The sequence below is a fragment of the Cuculus canorus genome, chromosome 2 (assembly GCF_017976375.1).
Source record: "Cuculus canorus isolate bCucCan1 chromosome 2, bCucCan1.pri, whole genome shotgun sequence".
Classification (NCBI taxonomy): Eukaryota; Metazoa; Chordata; class Aves; order Cuculiformes; family Cuculidae; genus Cuculus; species Cuculus canorus.
In genome coordinates, this window is record NC_071402.1 from 96,595,199 (window position 1) to 96,613,878 (window position 18,680).

Sequence of the window (18,680 nt, forward strand, 5' to 3'; positions counted from 1 at the left end):
ATTTTTGTTTCCCCACAATGCTTCAGACCCTCTCCCTCATTTATAAACCTATTTGTTACCTAACAAAATAAGTGAGTAGCCAGACTTACCTAATGTCCATGCAAAGTAATACTTTGGTTTTGCTGCCTGTGTTACAACATACAGGTAACCAAGTCTTGACAAGAAGGGTGTTTTATCAAGAAATTCATTATCAATAATATATGCCATGGGAAAGTTCTTGGTAAGTGTCAAGAATAAAATGAGAGATACTAGTGTGATACACAGCTTGTACATCACTGCTCCCTAAAAAGCACAAACAATGAAATATTTGTTAGAAACATTTGCTTAAGGGAAAAAAAACAAAAGGCAGTACTCATGACATAAAACAATGCACTTCAAGAACCAATAAGGTTAGCAGTGACAAAGTTGATAGTAATTAATTTAGAAGAGGTGAAAAAGAATAGCCACGGTCAAAGCTTTGGTTTAATTTCATAGAATCATAGAATGGTTTGGGTTGAAAGGGACCTTAAAATCATCCAGTTCCAACCCCACTGCCACAGGCAGGGACACCTCCCACCAGATCAGGCTGCTCAAAGTCCCTAATTTGTTTTACTGAACTACCTACAGATAGGTACAAAGGATGACTAGAAGTCAAAATTGGTGATGAATTTCACAAAAGACTCCTATACCAGTTCGAGATGGTCCTATAATAAGAAAAGAAGCAAACACAGAACCACACCCTACAATGTAAAGGAGGAATATTCCCTGGAACTAAATTCTGGATTCCTCCAGGAGGCCAAAAGCATCAGTATTCAGTACAACAGTAGGTATCATTGCCCAGATAGCATCCAGAGGACTTGCTACAAATTACTTGTTTTAAAAGTGTTCATCTTGTACACCATGCATAACTTGCCATACATAGTGTGTCTGCTATCCCATACTGTTTTCTATCACCACTCCCTATCTTTCTATAAACTAATGTTATCAACAATCATGTCAGTAGCTAGAAGCTTGATTTCAAACACACATCAGGAGTAAACTCTCCTTGATAAAGTTATAATTAAAAAGGTAAATCTGGCAATGGGTACCATGTAAAAATTGACTTATGTTCCCAAAGACTAATAAAAGTACAACATATTACTGAAACAAAATGCACTTTTTGATCCCAAGTATTCTTTTTATATTTTTATCTTTTTATTCTTTTTATTTCACACAATACGGCCCTTATTCTGACCTTGATCAGACTACTGTAAGTCAGAAGCAACACTACTGAAGTCAGTAGAAATACAACCATGTGCAACAGCAATCAGGTATGTATAGGCCCATACTCAATTCCAGAGGAGACCATCCAGTGTCACCTTAGAGAGAGGACTCTGGTTCTCACACTATGCTATCCTGCTTTACAAGAAGGAAATTTTATAAGAAGGTGTTAAGTAATATTTTAAAATAAATAAAACTAGCGTAAATTGTACACGAAAAATGACCTCTAAGTAATCTTAAAGTGTGAGATTCCCTTGCAAAGCACATGGACAAGCTACAGTTTCTGATTAGCCATGACTCACGTACTCTAAAATCTCCTGCACTATGGGTGAGATTTGACTTTCTTTTTTCCTGACATTTCCTCTTCTGTTTGGAGATGAACTGCAACTCATCATTGCCCCAACCTGCAGACTGCTCCCATCTCTTCACAAAGGACACTCATTAATGAATGATTTGTTTTGCAAGCCAAATGCATTTGGGAATTCAAGAGGAAGACACCCTGTGATAAAAACAGCAGCCACTTCACAGAAGAAAAACCCCTCTGTAATGCTTACTGGAAAGACAGTCCAAAAATGGGTTTTCTTCTTCATTTTTAATTATAAGAATCATGCACAAAGCTGTACTGTCCTGCCCTTTGCAATAAGTCTTTGTCATTTTGAAACTTACAGTTGGAGAAGGATCAGGAAGTCTGTCATAACCCTTCTGCTTCCAGTTCACTTCTAACAGTTTCATGTGCACATGCCTCCCTTCAATGAAGGCTATATAATCTTTGTAATTGCTGCAAGGCCCAGCTATGATGCTCATAAAATTGAGGAGATAGCTTAAATACTCCAGTAAAGAAGGTCTTGTCCTGTGAAAATCATACACACACACACACAAATTAAAAAAAACCAAACCAACAAACAGAAAAAAAAAACCAAGGTAAAATACAGCAAAGGCTTTCACAAATGCTTTTTGTTGTATTGCCTGCCTCAGCCCGCAACTTTCTGCTACCACCCTCCTCCCAGGTGAAACATCACTAGGTCTGTTTTGGAATGAAGCACAGCCTCTATTATTTCCCAGTGATTTCTGGCAGATGGCAGTCACAACAAGGGTAACGTGGAAGTGCTTCAGCTACAGGTTAATGAGTGCTACTGATCTGAAAAGCCATCATCTTATTATTAGAAACATTTTAGTTAAAAACAGTCATAAATTTAAATACCTACTCTCAAAAAAATTGACTTGTGCATTTTGAACATGCTAACAGTATCAGGAGTGAGAAGTTTCTAACTGTTTTTGGACATCTCTCAGGTATGTCAGGGACCAGTTAAGGGCTGGCAGATGACAGGTTGAGTAACACTGTTCCCACCAAACTGTGCAATGCAATACCTTGCCTTGTTATGTAAGCCACCAGGCAGGAGGCATTTAAGACTAGGACTCTCAGGCCTGAGAGGAGCTCTCACCCACCCTTCAGTCCAGCCTTTTGAAAAACGCTAAGTGTGATGTGAGACGGGAAGAGAATGAAGAGGCACTCTGTTCTGCTGTGCAAATAAAGGAAGTAGTTGCCTGTATTGCATCATTAACAGGAAAAGGAACTACAGGGAAAAGACACATGAATCAAAAGACAGCTGAAGATGAAAGGCAAAGAAAGTCCATCATGTTAATTATTTCCATTCTGCAAATGTATCTCAGAAGTTCCTTCAGAGGTTTTACATTAGGTATAAAACAAAGAAGATCCACTCTCCTTGCTACAGATTAGTAGGATGGAAAAAAGATGAACAGGCCTCTCACTGCTAGTGTAATCTGTAAATTGTTGGACTTGCTTTATTTATGTGGCAAAATATACCACCAACAATATTCTGCACGGAGATACACAGTGCTGTCCATGAATGTACAATCCAAGTAAACGAGGAGTCCCCAGATGAGAACAGAAACTAGGGCATAGTACTACAGGGCTCTTCTGTCCAAGACACAGATCGACACGCATAAACCAAAACCCACTTAAAATTCCTTCAGACCAATACATGATTTTCTAGCAGGAAAACTAAGCAACAGTTAAACATTTGTTGTTGCCTACTGCTATTCTGAAGTGGAATTAGTTCTAATAAACAGTTAGCTTAGCCAGGATTTTCTGTATCCACCCTGCTGGTTATTGTAGACATTAGTGCCCGAATGCTATGTTTTCTGGTGAAAGCATTTCACAGAAAGATGCAGCAAACAATTTGGGGTAAGGTTCATCTTTCTGTTCTGCAAAATCAGGTCCATGATTAGGGCTTCTGAGCTCTACAGTAAGATTAAAAATAAAGACATTAGTTTCAATTTAGATTCTGCACATGGGTGGGTGGGGAGACATGAGCAATGCACAAAGGAATTTAGAGAGGATGAGTGAGAAACAAAACCAGACCAAGAACAGGAGGGAAGACAAAAGGCTCTATTAACAAGGGGGATTTAAACTCTTCAGTTATGACTTTTTTGCCACCAACACTTGAGCTATTGGCACGTACTTTTCTATTATGAGCTCATCTACAGTACAAGGGGGAAAAAAAGCCTGTTTGGTGGGAATTTGACTAGAGTTAATCATATGGTCACAAGGGCCCAGTACAGTTAAACATTATGCTGTGCGCTTTAAAAATAGACACAAAGCTCTAGGTCACAGCAAAAGTTATATGACTGTTCATACAGGATTTCTGCTTTTCAAGAAATTACTCCCTTCTTACTTTTAGAAACTTACAGACTTTCTGATGGCTGAATTTTTTTCCTTGAAAATGAAGGAAATAATCTCCTTGGCCTTCAACAAACACTTTATGGTGAAAAGTAATTATGGTTCCAAGACTAACTCTGTAACACTAATTCTTCAAAGGAAAAAAAAATCCACCTGCATTCTGCATTTATGTTGGGAGACAAAATAGAAAAAAAACCCAAAGGTGCTTACATGATTAACATACTGTCTCCCTCTGAAAAATGAGACTAGTTACATAACATGAAGGAGTAGGAGTATTAACATCATGGAGTGAGATAGGAAAAACACAATTTCAGCGCCCAAAAATTATGGCAAAAAAAAAAGTAGTACTTGAAACATCAGAATCAAACAAAAAATAGATTTTTACCATGCAGTGGTTTGCTGAGAGAGGAGTAGTTGTCTACTTGGAGAAATAACATATCACAGATAGGATGAAGACAACAACCATAAAGTCCATATAGTACAGTCTTAGCCTGAATATAAAAGAGTCGATTCAGCAAAGACTAGTTTTGTTGCATGTGGAGTATATATTTAAGACAATGAAGTGTTGCCAAGTACTTCAATGCTTTCCAGACCAGCACAGGGTGATAAGGCCAGATTCCTGGATTGAAGAAATAAGGAATATAGCAGAAAAGCTATTTTTGTGTAAGGAGGGCATTGACAGCAGCATTACAAAACAAAACTGCTCAAGCAAATAAAAACAGCAGGTAGGACTTTTGGCTTATCACAGACTGGGAAGAAGGAGGGAACATTTTCATAGCTGGTCCAATAAATTGGTGCTGACCTTGCAAAGGAACAAGAAATAAACAAACAAACTCAATCTCTAAACTTCTTTGGATGAAATTGAAGACAAATCACCAGGAGAATTAAATTCTTACTTTACAGCAAGCCGATTTTGCTCAGCAGTGAGTTCCTCAGCTTGTCGCCCTATTCCTAGTGAGAAAGAAAATTCACATTAAATCTTTCTGAAAGCCAAACAATAAAAGGCATCCCCAAAGCCTTATGTTTGCATCCATAGATAACTTTCTAAAGCCGTAAGCTCTAAGTTCTCTTTGTCAGAGGGAGTTGTAATATGGCTCAATTTCTAACTTTTAGGTTGAGTACAGTCATCTTCTATGCTACCTCTTTATCCAGTCCCTTATCTCATTCCCCCATGCTCACCCTTGCTACACTATAAGGAAGAGCAGTCAAAGTATTCCCACACACACAACGCAACTCGCAATGGCACTAACTGGCAGCGACCCCCAGCAGGCTCTGCTAACAGTCCTGGGCTGGAGAAACCTCTGTTCCCAGAAGCCGCTGTCTCATTTAAGCACAAGCCTCCTGCTGTCTTCTTGGTGAGAAATGGAGCATTTCACAGCAGGAGGAGCGGGCAATGGAAGAGAAATGGGCTCTCAGGAAACAGAAGCTCCACTGGTGTGAACAAACAGCCTGGCTGCCTGCTGCTGGAGCAAGCCTAAACACACACATCAGCAATAACCTGGAATTGTACATTGTCCAGACTGGAAGGGCAACCTCCTGTTGTGTGTACAAGACCTTTGGGGCCAGAAGTAGTGTACAGAGTTGCTCTCCAAGGAAAACAATGGAGAAATCTTGTACGATGGCCAGTGCATAAACAGATGTTGTTCATAGCAATACCTCAAAAACTTCACCCTGAAGCTTTAGCTTCACATACTGTGAGGATTCCCACTGTCTTCAGCAGAACAGCCCACTATGGGATAAGTCACAGGACTTGATGCTAAGTATGCATATATACATCTTCACAAGACCAGGGGCTTGGCATAATTAACACTACTGTTCTAAACCTACTAGCCATAATTACCGATACACACATGCAAGACCCATTACTGCTGGTAAGCCACTCATTTCCATTCTCTCTCTGCTATTTCATATAGCACATATAAATACTGAGAAGGCATGAGTTCCAGGGAAACAATTAAGCACTTAATTACTTAAGGGGCTGGGTATTTTGTTTGTCCATTTCCATTTACGGGCAGCTGCATTAAATTTTTACAGACAGAGATTTGTCACTAATGCTTGAACTACAAGCTGCCTCTATTTGATCAACTGCTCCATACATGGATGTTCACAATACGTATGAGTCTTTTCCACCATCACTAACCTGCTGGACTTCTGGTTTGCTTAAAACGTCTCTGTGGTTATCTTTTCCTTTCTGTTGGTTCATTTACCTTCAATATCCTAGGTGTGCATCACCATCATTGTGGCTTGCAGCAATACCTGAGCCAGCTAACTTCAATAACAGAAGCAGAGGAGGACCAGCAACATGAATGTCAATAACAGAGTCAATTAGCCGCACCCATTACAACCTGCTAAAAGCAGCAGACTCACTTGTGTAAACCTGGCTTGCAAACAATGCCAAGACCCTGCAGTCTGTGGTGTGGCCATCACCTAAATCCTAGATCATAACAACTCTATAGCAGGCCACTTAGTCACCCAGAGCTTATAGGTGCAGAGCAATGGGCTTCAGATCAACAGAAATTCAGGCTGCAAATTCAGTAGACATGAGCGATAACCGCACTGATGACAAATGACATTCCTAACCTTTGCACTGTATAAGACACAGGCATTTTACTGGGAAATAATAGTGCTCTTTGTCACAGCACAGCACAAGACTGAAGATAATGTTATTTTGCTTGCCACCATGCTTTTCCCTGCACTGGAAAAAGACTATCGAAACCAATTCCCTCACAACTCATGGAGTACATTATCACTGAGTATTAACTCATTAATGACTGAACCTATGTTTTAAACACAAGTTTTGATTTTTGAGAATCAAGAACAGCTTCAGAGAGCTTAATGGAGATGCACTGTAGCATCTAAACAGCAGACAGTGGTACTGGCTAAAATCTAAGTTCGGCCCCAAGGAAGTAGAGCACCCAAAGGGAAAAACAGTTGTCTTCATTACTACAAAGACAGTTTGATTCTGGAGAACTGACCAAAACTTAAAGTTTCTCATTTTCCTCCACAAAGCATTATTCTTCTCCATTTGGAACTAATTGCTGAACTACATTCATCCACTCTGTAACTCAACCACAGAATGTGCTGGAATAAAAAGCCTCCCTTCAGGACATGGGAAGAGATTCCTTTTCTTACCATCATGTAACTGGCATGCAAGCGTTGTGATCTTCTGTGTAATTATCATCAGCGGACTATAACAAAGACAGAAACAACAGTTATGTGTCTTGTAAGACAAACTATTCCCAGCATTTTCACTGAATGTCTCTATTCCTTTAAAAGGCATAACTGCATTAGCAACAAGTGGAAAACATCCAATTAAAACTGAAGGGGGAACTCGGGCATAGACAATTGCCTGGGTTCAAAACAACGCCACAGTAACTTGCACTGGAATTTTTAATTGCTAAGTGCACACAAAGCCTTATTTTATGTCTCCCCATCCTGCAGCACTGCAAATTGTAATTCAGAAGAAAACACACTAGTAGGAAATACCAGCTTCTGCAGTCCACTGGGCTTCCTTTCATTCAAAGGCCAAACACAAACTCCATATGATGGAACACTAGAATACGGCAATGCTGCTGGAACACAACTCCGGCTCTTCCTACTGTCACTCTCCTATTGTCTGACTTCTCAATGCCCTAAAAAATGTCAGTTCTGCAGATACACATGGTTATTTCCCAACATGAATAGCCCTATCAATTAGGACTGCACGCAAATACAAGAATAGCTGTTAGCACAACAGTTTCCCATTTGCTTCTTGGCCATGCAACTGCCTTGTGGACAGCTTTTCCAAGATGCACTATCCAACTGGGAGTGGCTGAGCATGTGGGATCTGGAGCCTCCCCAAAATACGAGCTAGCTGTACCTGAGCCACACTTAACAGTCTACAACCACCCAGCAGCTTTGGGGCCAACCAAATAAGCAGTTTAGGAATAACCACTACATTCAATAGGGCTGCTTACACTTCCCACCATCAGCTTTACAGACTTTTTAGCACTGTAGGCAAATCTGAGCTGCTACAGCTAAAGAATAGAAAAAAAATTGGCAAAACTCAGGTAGGTGGTGTCAGGAGCTGGTCCCCATGAGGGTAAAAGAATCGGCCAGGAGCATTCAGAGGAACATAAGATGGGGGGGGGGAAACATGGGTACGACTAGTCTGTCGAGGCAGAGGCTCCAGTGATAATTGTGGTCCAAATACAGCTTCTAAGGACTGGTGCTGAACATCTGTAATCAGGAAGCATCCATGGCAGGCAAAGTGAGGGGTAAGCATCTGTCTACACTGCCTCTCCCCATCCCTCTGCCACTGGCAACACCAGCACAGGGTGCCCCGATCTCACACTGCCCATGAGACCTACATAGACACAACAGCCAGAAGGTTGTAATGGGTGATGAAGATACATCATTGTTTTCAAAGCAATTGTGATAATTGTATGTAAAACACAGATGAGATTTGTCTTTGCCGAGAATTAATATAATAGATTGTTTATTTGGTGATAAATCATCAACATAAACTGTACAGAGGTTTCTGCTTGAATGAAAATGATGTCTTCAACATGGAGTTTATATACATGCTATTTACAGAGTTTGACCAGTATATGGAACTTTTAACAGAGATTTAGATGATTACTCCAAATTTTAAACATTTTAATATTTTTTTCTGGAATCCAATGAAAGAAAAAAAGCCGAACGCCTTTTTTAATTCAAGCCCTGCCTTTGCCTCACCAATTTCTTAAGGTAAGAAAAAAAGCAAAAGCTACATTCAATTACATCTGTCTAAAATAACAGTCAAATATTCATGTTTTGCAGAGATTTTCAAGAGATTCTGAATCATCTTCGATTACATTTGACCTGGTTACAATCAAATGTAAATCCAATAACTACGATAAACTGCAATCTGATGATAAATCAAACAGATTTTCAACATAAATAACATGCTGAGCATGGTAAACAGAATAATACTGGCAAAAGATATTCTTTCATCATAAGTTGTTTTGTTGGGGTTTTTTTAATTACTAAATATGTTTGTCTTCTTCAAGAATCGACATGCAATTCTGTGTGAGTAGAAAAATTTACATTTTTTACCCAAAATCAGAGAGCATGTAATATCAAGCCAATTCTTAATCAGAAGCTATTTTTATGGTTTCAGAAGTCTCTATTCGAAATGTCAGTAAAATAAATCCAGAACAAGCTCAAAAATACACAGATCTGGAAAACAACCGTAACAAAGAGTTTGTACAGCAGCTCTCCTTGTGTCACTTAGACCTAAGAAATGGATGAATTAATCAACTCTTCACGTTCCAGGCAACTCCAATATTGTGAAATAGTCATCCTAATTGGTATACCATCTTGCAAGAAAATTTATTTATAAGCTTGTTTTCACCATTATCTTCGACATCCTATTTCTCAAAGTAGATTTTCCCATTCAGACAAAACTTAGCTTTGCTTTCAAGGATACATAAATCCCAATCCTTTAAGCATATAAAAAAGCAGATTTTTTTAATCTTTAGAAGAGACAGAGGCTGCCAGTGAACCACCAGTTCTACTGCAATAAACACAGATCTTTACTTTGTCAGTGACCTTTTAGCTTTATGAGTGAACAGTAACATTTGTTTCAAATTAGTTCAATTTATTGCATATGTTTCTTACAGCAAGCACTTTATGTCAGTATTGGAGTAGGTAACTTTAAAACACAGGCTTTGAGCCAAAACTCAAACTCTGAGCCTTTAAGTGCCTAAATTTAGACACTTGTCTTAGAAAATCGGACCTCCCCCACTGTAAGATAGGGAGAGCCAAAATGCAAACAACCCTGATGTGTTGATTAACTAAGGGAAACAGAAATGCAGCCTGTAGTAAAGTCATGCAAAGTATAAACACAGAGAAGAGAGATGTTCTCTTCATACGTATTAGGAATTCATCACCTTATTGACGGAACACTGTAACCTGACAGAACACCGTAACCTGGCAGAACAAGTCAATCTCTTCTGCATTTTAATCAGAAAAGATGGACAGTCTGCCTCCCTCAAATTCCAACTGCAGAGAAGACAAGAGAGCACAAAAGTAATGCTGTTGACACCATGGGTGGGAGGGAGACCCATAAAGTGTATCTGACACATCTTCAGTTCTCTATCCTGCTATCGTTTTGTTACATATCTACATAGTCCTTGCATACCCTGCTCGGGAAGGTGGAAACTTGCTGTACAGTGGCAATGGGATGGCACCCTCTAAATCTTTCACAAGATCAGTATTACACGTCATTCATTTGACACAAAGCATAAGCAAGGTTTTGGATGAACAGGGAGCATCTTCCTCCTCTCTCATCCACCTGCCATTCCCCCACCGACTTGATCTCACTGGGAGATCAAACCTTTGCTGCAACACAGGGCAGAGCACAACAAAGCAATAGCAGTGCCGGAGCTCTCTTGTCTTCTGGCACCCCTTTGAGGTGGTGGGGTCTCACCTTCTTCACACCCACACCTGTCCCACTCCTCCCTGGGGGCTCAATTTCTCCTCATCATGCACACACACATAGAGCAACGGTAAGGCTGGTTTTGTTTCTCCTGAATGAAAAGTAGTCCTTTCCCTCATGTCTGCAAAGCAATGCATGAGGATGACTCAATATTAAAAATTAGATAAGAAAAAATACAATTAATTTAGGAGTAAAAATAAGTATCATTATTTCCTAAATACACACGTGAGTTTTATCATTAAAACTTAGCAATACCAGAGTATTGAACTGTCATTTCTGTTCAGCCTTTCAGGTAACCTCTAATTTTAAACAGCAATAAAACATTGAGCAAGTTAATATGTAAAATACAGCATTATATCACATATAATCAACTGTTTCCGTCACGCTAATATTTTAATCGTAAGACTCTAGTGGAAAAAGCCAGAAGTGCTACAAACAAGAAAAGCAGTTAACAAAGCTATAAAGCTTGCAATAATCTTTCTTTTTCCCAAATTTTCAGAGATGCACAGCTTATTTTGAGTGGGGAAAATTATTAGGCTGTATTAAAAATCTACCCACTATACTTGGACTTACAGACAAAGCATGAAGAAATGTCCTGACACACAGGACATTTAAAATAAAACACATACTTAAGAAGCCTAAATGATGTGAACTCTATCATATTTGAACACCTTCCAACTGCTTCGCAGCTATGTGCTAAGTGCTATGATTCTACATCCACCGCAGTCACAAACTATAACAGAAACACAGAATTAGATTTACCTGTGGTGTGATTTTTTTCCCCTTCTCCTATGTTTTATCTGTTGGTTAAAGAGTTTAATCTCAGGTTGTAGCTGCACTGTACCTCCTATACAAAATACGGTGGCCAACTTTTAATTAAAGCAAAGAAAAAAAAAAATCAAGAAATTTTCACTGAAGAGTTACTATGAAATATTAAATTTCAACAAATAAAAAATTCCCCAAACTGTCTTTATCTTACATTAGATGCCTTGAAAAATAACACAAGACAAAGATGCAATAGTTTAAAAGAATGCTCAACAGAGGGTTTTACCGCCCTAATTAAACCTTCAAAATGAAAAACACACCAGTTAACGTCATTTTTAAACATAGCTCGCCCCAATGTAATAAATTTGCCCAGAGGCACAGAGAAGTAGAAATAAAGATGTCAGCATCTGCTGTAGCCTGCCCTGGGGATCCTCCCCATATCACAGGCTCACTTCTGCACCGAGCAAGCTTCAATGCTTACGAGAGGAGAGTCTGCTTGACCTTAGGTAATCCCATGGAGGAGTCTGGCAAATGCTTGCTAGAAATAGTTTCCACTGACCTGATTTCACTAAGAGAGGAGGTGGAGTCAAAAGCCTCATTGCAGACAAGACTCCAAAACACCAAACATTTATTTCAGGTTTATCTCTTTAGCTCTGAAGCCATGATGAGAAGTTCACATTGTCATACTCTGCTACGACATTAAACATGCTGCTGAGGGGATCACCACGTCAGTGACACCACAAGAGCTTCATTGGCAGGGAACTCTTACTTCAGCTTTTGAAAGCAAAATGAAGAAGTCCTGAAGCACACAGAGGAAAAACTCCACTAAATACCCTCATGTCTTCAAAGTAACTTCTAAATTGCTTTGTGTGTTTTTCTTGGTGAAAGCTCCCAAAGATCATTTCTTATTCCTTCATGACAGAACCATTGCACTTAAAAGAATATTTACTTCTGGAGAAGCATGCTGGGATGCACTAGATGTGTGGAGGTTTCTAGTAGCGACTGCTTGAATTTTGGCTTATTCCCACATTGTGGCGCTTGTAACCAATGGTAAGTGATCTCAGTCCAGTTTCAAGTGGACAAACACTCAGCAGAGCAGCCAAGCAGCAAGCGGGCACAGAGAACAGACTGACCTCCCCTTCCTCGTCTTGCACATGCGCTGCCGCATTGACTCTGGGGACTTGCTGCACAACAGCTACCCAGAGCTGCTGGAACATACGCTACAGATAACATATTCCACTTCAGACATTTAAAAGACAAGAAAATAAAAATAGCCAACAAAACTCACAGGACCAGTTAATATTTCTGCACTGTGTTTTAACATGGTAACAGAGTAACATCTAAGTTCCTTTCCATCCCTTTGTGAAAAAGACATTTGTTCCTTTCTTTGGTGTTTGATACTAAAAGACATTGAGATGGGAAAAAATAGAAAGAAAGCACTAACCGCCTGACAAAAAAATCAGTGTCAGAAGCAATACTTTTTACTGAAGTATCTACTTTTATGGTTTTTGAGGGGCTCTTTCAATGACCACCCCCTTCTAAGCAGTTTGCTGAGAACGCTGCTGCTTTTCTGCATTTGTGATAGAGTGAATACGCAAAGATGTCCATTCTTTCTGGAGACTGACGTCCACCAAAATACGTAAAAGGTACAGGTTTGAGATCTGTAGGGAGGAATAATGCCCAAATCTCCCTCATAGTTCTGCTCTGGTCTCTCCAACAGACAATGGAAAGCAATTCCTCTGTGTGTGGTGATTTTCACAAACTGATTTTCTTTTCTGTAAGGAACAGCATCAAGGAAATTCATGTAATGCACAATCATTCCCTGACATTCACTTAGAAAATCAGTATTGTGAAATCTTGCTTAGACACTGCAAGAATTCGAAAAGAAAACAAAAAAGCTCTATGGTCTTACTCAAGCAAAGGGTTAAAGCAGAAACAACTTCATATGGATGAGGAGATCCTCTAAATTCCATCCAGATGATGATACGCATATAGCATTTGTTCATGTAGCTTGCTAGATTGAAGCTGTATCTATTACTAGTTTCCAAAAATCCCAATCAAGATCCCTGGACTTACTTTAAACTAAAGCCATAATATTACTATATTAGGTCTGAGCCTGTGATACAAAGAAAAAAAACCCCAACTGTATGTTAGTATTACCATTTTCATGAAGTTGTATAGAAACCAGGCAACTTACCAGCATAATCCTCTTAGCATAAAGAAGAAATAATAAGAGAGAAAAGGAGAAAGAGTTAGGATTTAGTTTTCCTAGGTAAAATATATATATGCCACAGCAAACCAAGTAAAATAAAATATGCATGTTTCTCTCAAAACCAGATTTGAATAAAGGGGGAAACATAGCATTCAGTTATCTTAAAATTAGTGTTCAAAAAAGAATAGTTTTCTTTGAGAAATCAGGCAAAAGGAAATTCCTAAACTATGTCAGCACATTTTTCTGAAAAAATATCAATGAAAGAACTTTGATAAAATACATATAAATTTGTTAAAAAGTACTTAAAGTGTAGCAAACTGGAACTGGTTTTCATTAAAACCTGACACATAGTTTAAAAAAAATGGCATTTTCACCAAAGTACTAAGCAATACACAGAAAAATAAATTGCTTCAAGCAGCTTGAGTACAGTTTGATTGTGAGAGTCAGTGACCAAACCCACCCTTGCATGAGTCAGAGGAATTAACTAGCCACCAATGAGGAACAAGTTTCCTTATTTCTTAACCTCAAAGTGATGAGTCAGTTTGATCTTCCATTTTCCGGTTTACTTTAGACATGACTCAAAAAATACTCAAAAGAAATATATTTAAAAGCACATATCAAAAGGGTTATGCATGCAAGCTGTTAAGTACACAAAGGTCAAAAGAGCCAATGAGGTATGCCAGCTTTCAGCACCGACACTGGGAAACACCCATTTAACATCTGGCTCACCACTTTAGGGAACCAACATTGTAAACCTGATGGCACTAGAACTGGCTATATGCCTATCTGAAGTAGCCAGTTCTGATGTAGAACTTCCTCCTTCCAATCAGATATCACCAGAAACTTACTTACAGGATAATGATACAGATTCCCCTAAATCCAGCATTTTGCCTTTTCAGTGTGTACTCCCAGCCACATTTAGCCAAAAAGGTGGGAGGGTGAAGGAAAAGAGGCATCACTCCACAGATTCTGTCTCTGTTGTTTGTGAACTCCTAAGGGAGAACTTTAGGACATCTTTCCAGCCAGAAGACTGTCTTAACGCTTCCCAATTACCACATGCAATAGATGTAGAACCATCAGACTTGGGAGAACAAGTAAGAGGAGTTCCAGTTGCTGGTCATACATGGTAAAACTGTGGTCAGGAAGTATATTTTCTCCCTCTGGGTCATCGCATCTGTTTACATATATGCATAAAGCCTCGGTGGGCACATATTATTTACAGCTGAGTAAAACACACTTTAAGACAGATTTATGAAGCTGACTTGGGTTTCAGCACTTTGAGTTGCAAGTTTTTATTAATATCACTATAATATTTTTATTTATTCTTAGCTTTTAAAATATACCATGAAGATAAAGTTCATAACTATATTACATTTTCCAGTCGTTTACAACTTGACAGTTTTATGTTTGACTGAAGTCTAGGAATTGATTTGTATCTTGAAGCATCAGGACAAAAAAATCAAACAACAGAGTGAGTTCATTTATTATTCTGTCAGTACCATTATTATCCTCAAGCTCATCATTAGACAAGAGTATCTCCTTTTTCCTCAAGAGAGCAAAAAATAGTACCTAGCCTATAATATCAACAGCCACCATTCCTCTTTTTTCTCCCCCGGTTTCATCTGTATCTTTATTAAATGTCTTCAGCGAGACAGCTAATACACTTTATGGAGCATTTCTGAACACTCTACTCAGAAAAGCATACTCTCTTTCCTTTCTTTCTCTCTCTGTATCGTACACAGAGAGCTATAGCATTCCAATTCCATTTATGGGCTTCTTGGTATGTCATGCTTTTTCAGAACATGCTTTTGTGTATTAAAAGAACCACAGAAAAAATTATAGAACTAAAATTTCTCTAAATGTATGGGTTCCTCTCCTCTAATTAAAAAAAAAACAAAACACAAAAGCCTCAGAGGAACTTCCCCCCATCATTTGAAGTTTAATTAAATGCTTAAACCCACCACCTCACACAGAGATGCATGCACACCTATGCAATAATCTTCAGTTGCCCATTCTATGCCTATAAGAAGACAGAGGCTTTGAAGCGGCATCTACAGCTTACTGTGCTACTTTATAGAATTTTTTTCTTAGTATGCCACTAATTATTCTGTATTTAGGCATTCAATTAAACAAGTGGAATACAGATCAGCACATTGTTTTTAAATCATGTAAAAGTATACCTTTCAAACAAAATACACAGGGGTAACTGTCTCATGTCTCTCTGCCCAGGTTACTCACTTACCTCCCAGTTCCCCAGTCACTCACCGCCCCCCCATCCCGCTCAAGTCCTCCCCTCCCACCCGCTGGAGTGCCTGGCGTGCAAAGCAACTTCTTAGTTGCAGCATCAAGATAAATTAGAATGGGAGAGAGGATGACCTGGAGCCAATGACTGTCCCTCCCAAAGGTGGGAGGAGAGAAACCCAGCCCAGCTCTACAAGCCGGCAATCGGGGACCACAGTATTAGCCATGCTGCCCACTAGGGCTATAAGTGCTCCTCCAGCACCCACGAGTGACAGTGAAGATTTAACCTCCCAAACTGCTCTAGGTGGAAGTGTAGCTAACCAAGCTCTACCTTCCTAACTAGATAGAGCCTAGCAAGAAAACAACAGAAACAATGAGTCAATGCAAAAAGAAGTACACAGCGTTTATTCCTTCTTAGAAAAAAAAGCAGAGCAGTCTTAGAAAAAGCTTTAGGGAAAGAAAATTGCAGGTAGTCTTGAGATAACAAAAATTATTCCTAAAATGTACTAAATTTAACTAGTACTGATTGACACAGGACACAGCCTGCAGACTCACTCACCCGGAAAAATCTGTAGTGAGAATACCATAATGAAATATGTATATTCGGCTTATGTGGCACAACGTGAGGTATCCCATAGCCACGACAAAGGAGTACCTAAAAACATAACGTACAGAACACATAGTTAGCAACACAAGAGCCAACAAGAACTAGAATCACTCAAATTCATTTTGATCTTGTTTAGAAGTGGAGTTTGACTTTTGCATATTAGGTTGCTAGGAAGTCTGAAGCTATGTTACAAGATGTAGCAGAAATTTTTGAAAAGGACTGATGGCTTTGTGTACCAAGCTGAACCATTACAGAGGTGTCTCCTCACACTAGGAGTGGGAAAAAAGAAAAGAAGAAATAGGATCACTTTAAGTTGGGCATTTTAACTTAAAAGTTCCCATTCTCATATATTATTTTGAAATTTCTGATTCGAGTATTTGAAACCAGATAATACTGTATAAGTGTTGCTCAAATTATCCATTGCCTTTTTTATCTGTAAGCGTTCTTTATTTATGTGTATAACTCTTTCTAAGATCAAATTTGAAACATTTTAGTTTCTGTTAAAGATATTTTCTCTCTTCTGACTTTGTACAAAGGCAAACAATGACAAGCAGCCTAATCTTTTCAGGTCTACATGCTGAAATACACCATATTCCAGAAAAATCAGAAAATCATAGAATTGGTTAGGTTGGAAAGGGTCTTTAAGATTATAGAGTCCAAGCAAAGAAATATTCCTTAAGTGGAGTGTGACAAATACACTCTCTGGTTTTCAAGATGATCACAAAATTATGTTAGGCAGGACAGTAGCATGGCTTTTTCTATTTTCAGAGCTGAAGAGTCTGAAGACTGGAAGGACTGCAATCCAGGGCAAGTGAAACCTTTCATACAACTAATTTCTTCCTGTATTTACCTGAGCAAGAAAGAGGATAGCAGTGAGGTAAGATGGATATTTGGAAACAGACTGACACATGAAGCAAGTTAGACAGTGCAGTGGAGAGCTGAGACACCAGAATGAGAGGCTTACAACACATGGACTGGCCAAGACCAGGTCTGCTGGTGTCCCCTGCATCAGGAGAAGTTAGCCACATTGGGGAGAAGAGGCAAATACCTACAGACTATGGAATGAGACTCCACATCCTAGACACTCAGCAGAGCTCAGCCACAGGAGGCCAGGAAGGTTGATATGCACACATTTCCAAGCAAAGTCCCCCCATATCCATGGGAGGATTGATCATAGTGGGGAACTAAAGATGAAATCAGACGAAGAACAGTCAGCAGACAATTGAAAATGAGCAAGGCCTTTGTCCAATCATGGCTGGCTTTAAAAGAAATGAGGTTTTCTTCCTTGGGGACTAATAAACTGCAGTGCAAGTGACAGTGACAGATTGCAAGACAACCTGCACGTCACATAGCCGACAGCAAACAGCTGGATGACAGGCAGACAGAGCAGACATGACAGCTTCTTCAGGAGATTCAGAGCAGAATTTATCTTATTTCATCTGGGTCAGGCATCCAGTCCAGCCTCAGCGAGGTCCTTGGGCTCCCTCTCATCAACGGGAACAGCAAGCATCCCTCCAAAGGCAAGACACCCAGCTCAGACGTGTAACAGTGATAGATGGGATGAAGCATCTAAAGTAAGCCTCAATGCTTAAGCGTAAAGTACCTAGATTGAAAGGAGGGTAAACGGGGAGAGATACACTGAATTGCTGCTGTAGCTTGGAGCTTTTCTGATTCTGAATTAGTCTGCACATTTAGAGGCCTTGACGGCTGGCACCCCAACCAGAGAAAACTAGCAGAAAACACCATGGAAAGGAGCATGCAGGTTAAACTACATAGCTTCTTTACTTCATTTGTTCACTTCTACTTGCATTTTGGAAGGAAAAAAGTCAATTCTTGGAACCCCACTACGGAGGATCCAGTGACCTTTATGAATAGGTCCAGCCCTTAAACTGGCATTTTTCAAGCTTACTCTCAAGCAGCTTGAATACACTGCTGTTTTGCCAAAATTAGTGACATGGATGTAATTTGAGTCACACTGCTATGGCTATTGGAATACAGTTGAAAAGTCTTAACCCAACCCTCCCATACCTCCGAAGGTTTTTCTGCATGTTGGATTACTATTTCACATTGACCCAAATCAACACCTGACTATCTTGCAGCGGTGGGGGACATTATATGAACCTGCTTAATTTGTGTTGCAGTATACAGCTACTTCTCCTATTGTGACTAATTGGTTAACAGTAAGAGTAAAGGGGTTTCCCCATTGCAAGTGTGCCCTTTTCCCTACTACCACTTCAGCTTGCCTAGGAAGATATACCCACTGTAGACTTGGTTCCTCCAACCTATAATCAGTAACTCCTGCCTTTCCCCCAAGTGGTGGGCAAGGACAATGACCAGGACATGGGTAAGATGCATTTTTAGTGCCTTTTACTTCTGGATGGCACTTCTTTCATAGACATTGTCCAATTACTTTTTAAAAAATTATCAGTTACCTCTGGACTTTGGACTTTGCCCT

General features: G+C 39.5%; 1 protein-coding gene across 5 annotated transcripts in view; it reads right to left on the minus strand.

Moving 5' to 3' along the window:
• The window catches only part of MBOAT1 (membrane bound O-acyltransferase domain containing 1), a 55,704-nt gene that overhangs the window by 13,533 nt on the left and 23,491 nt on the right, over positions 1-18,680 (minus strand). For 3 of the 5 annotated variants that reach the window (XM_054058883.1, XM_054058881.1, XM_054058886.1), the window contains 5 exons: positions 16,178-16,273; positions 7,073-7,128; positions 4,837-4,891; positions 1,906-2,089; positions 90-282 (listed from right to left, as the gene is read on the minus strand). In XM_054058883.1, coding sequence (XP_053914858.1) covers positions 90-282; positions 1,906-2,089; positions 4,837-4,891; positions 7,073-7,128; positions 16,178-16,273 — 584 coding nt within the window. The remainder of the gene's footprint in view (positions 1-89; positions 283-1,905; positions 2,090-4,836; positions 4,892-7,072; positions 7,129-16,177; positions 16,274-18,680) is intronic. The other 2 variants (XM_054058885.1, XM_054058884.1) reach the window with 1 other exon arrangement.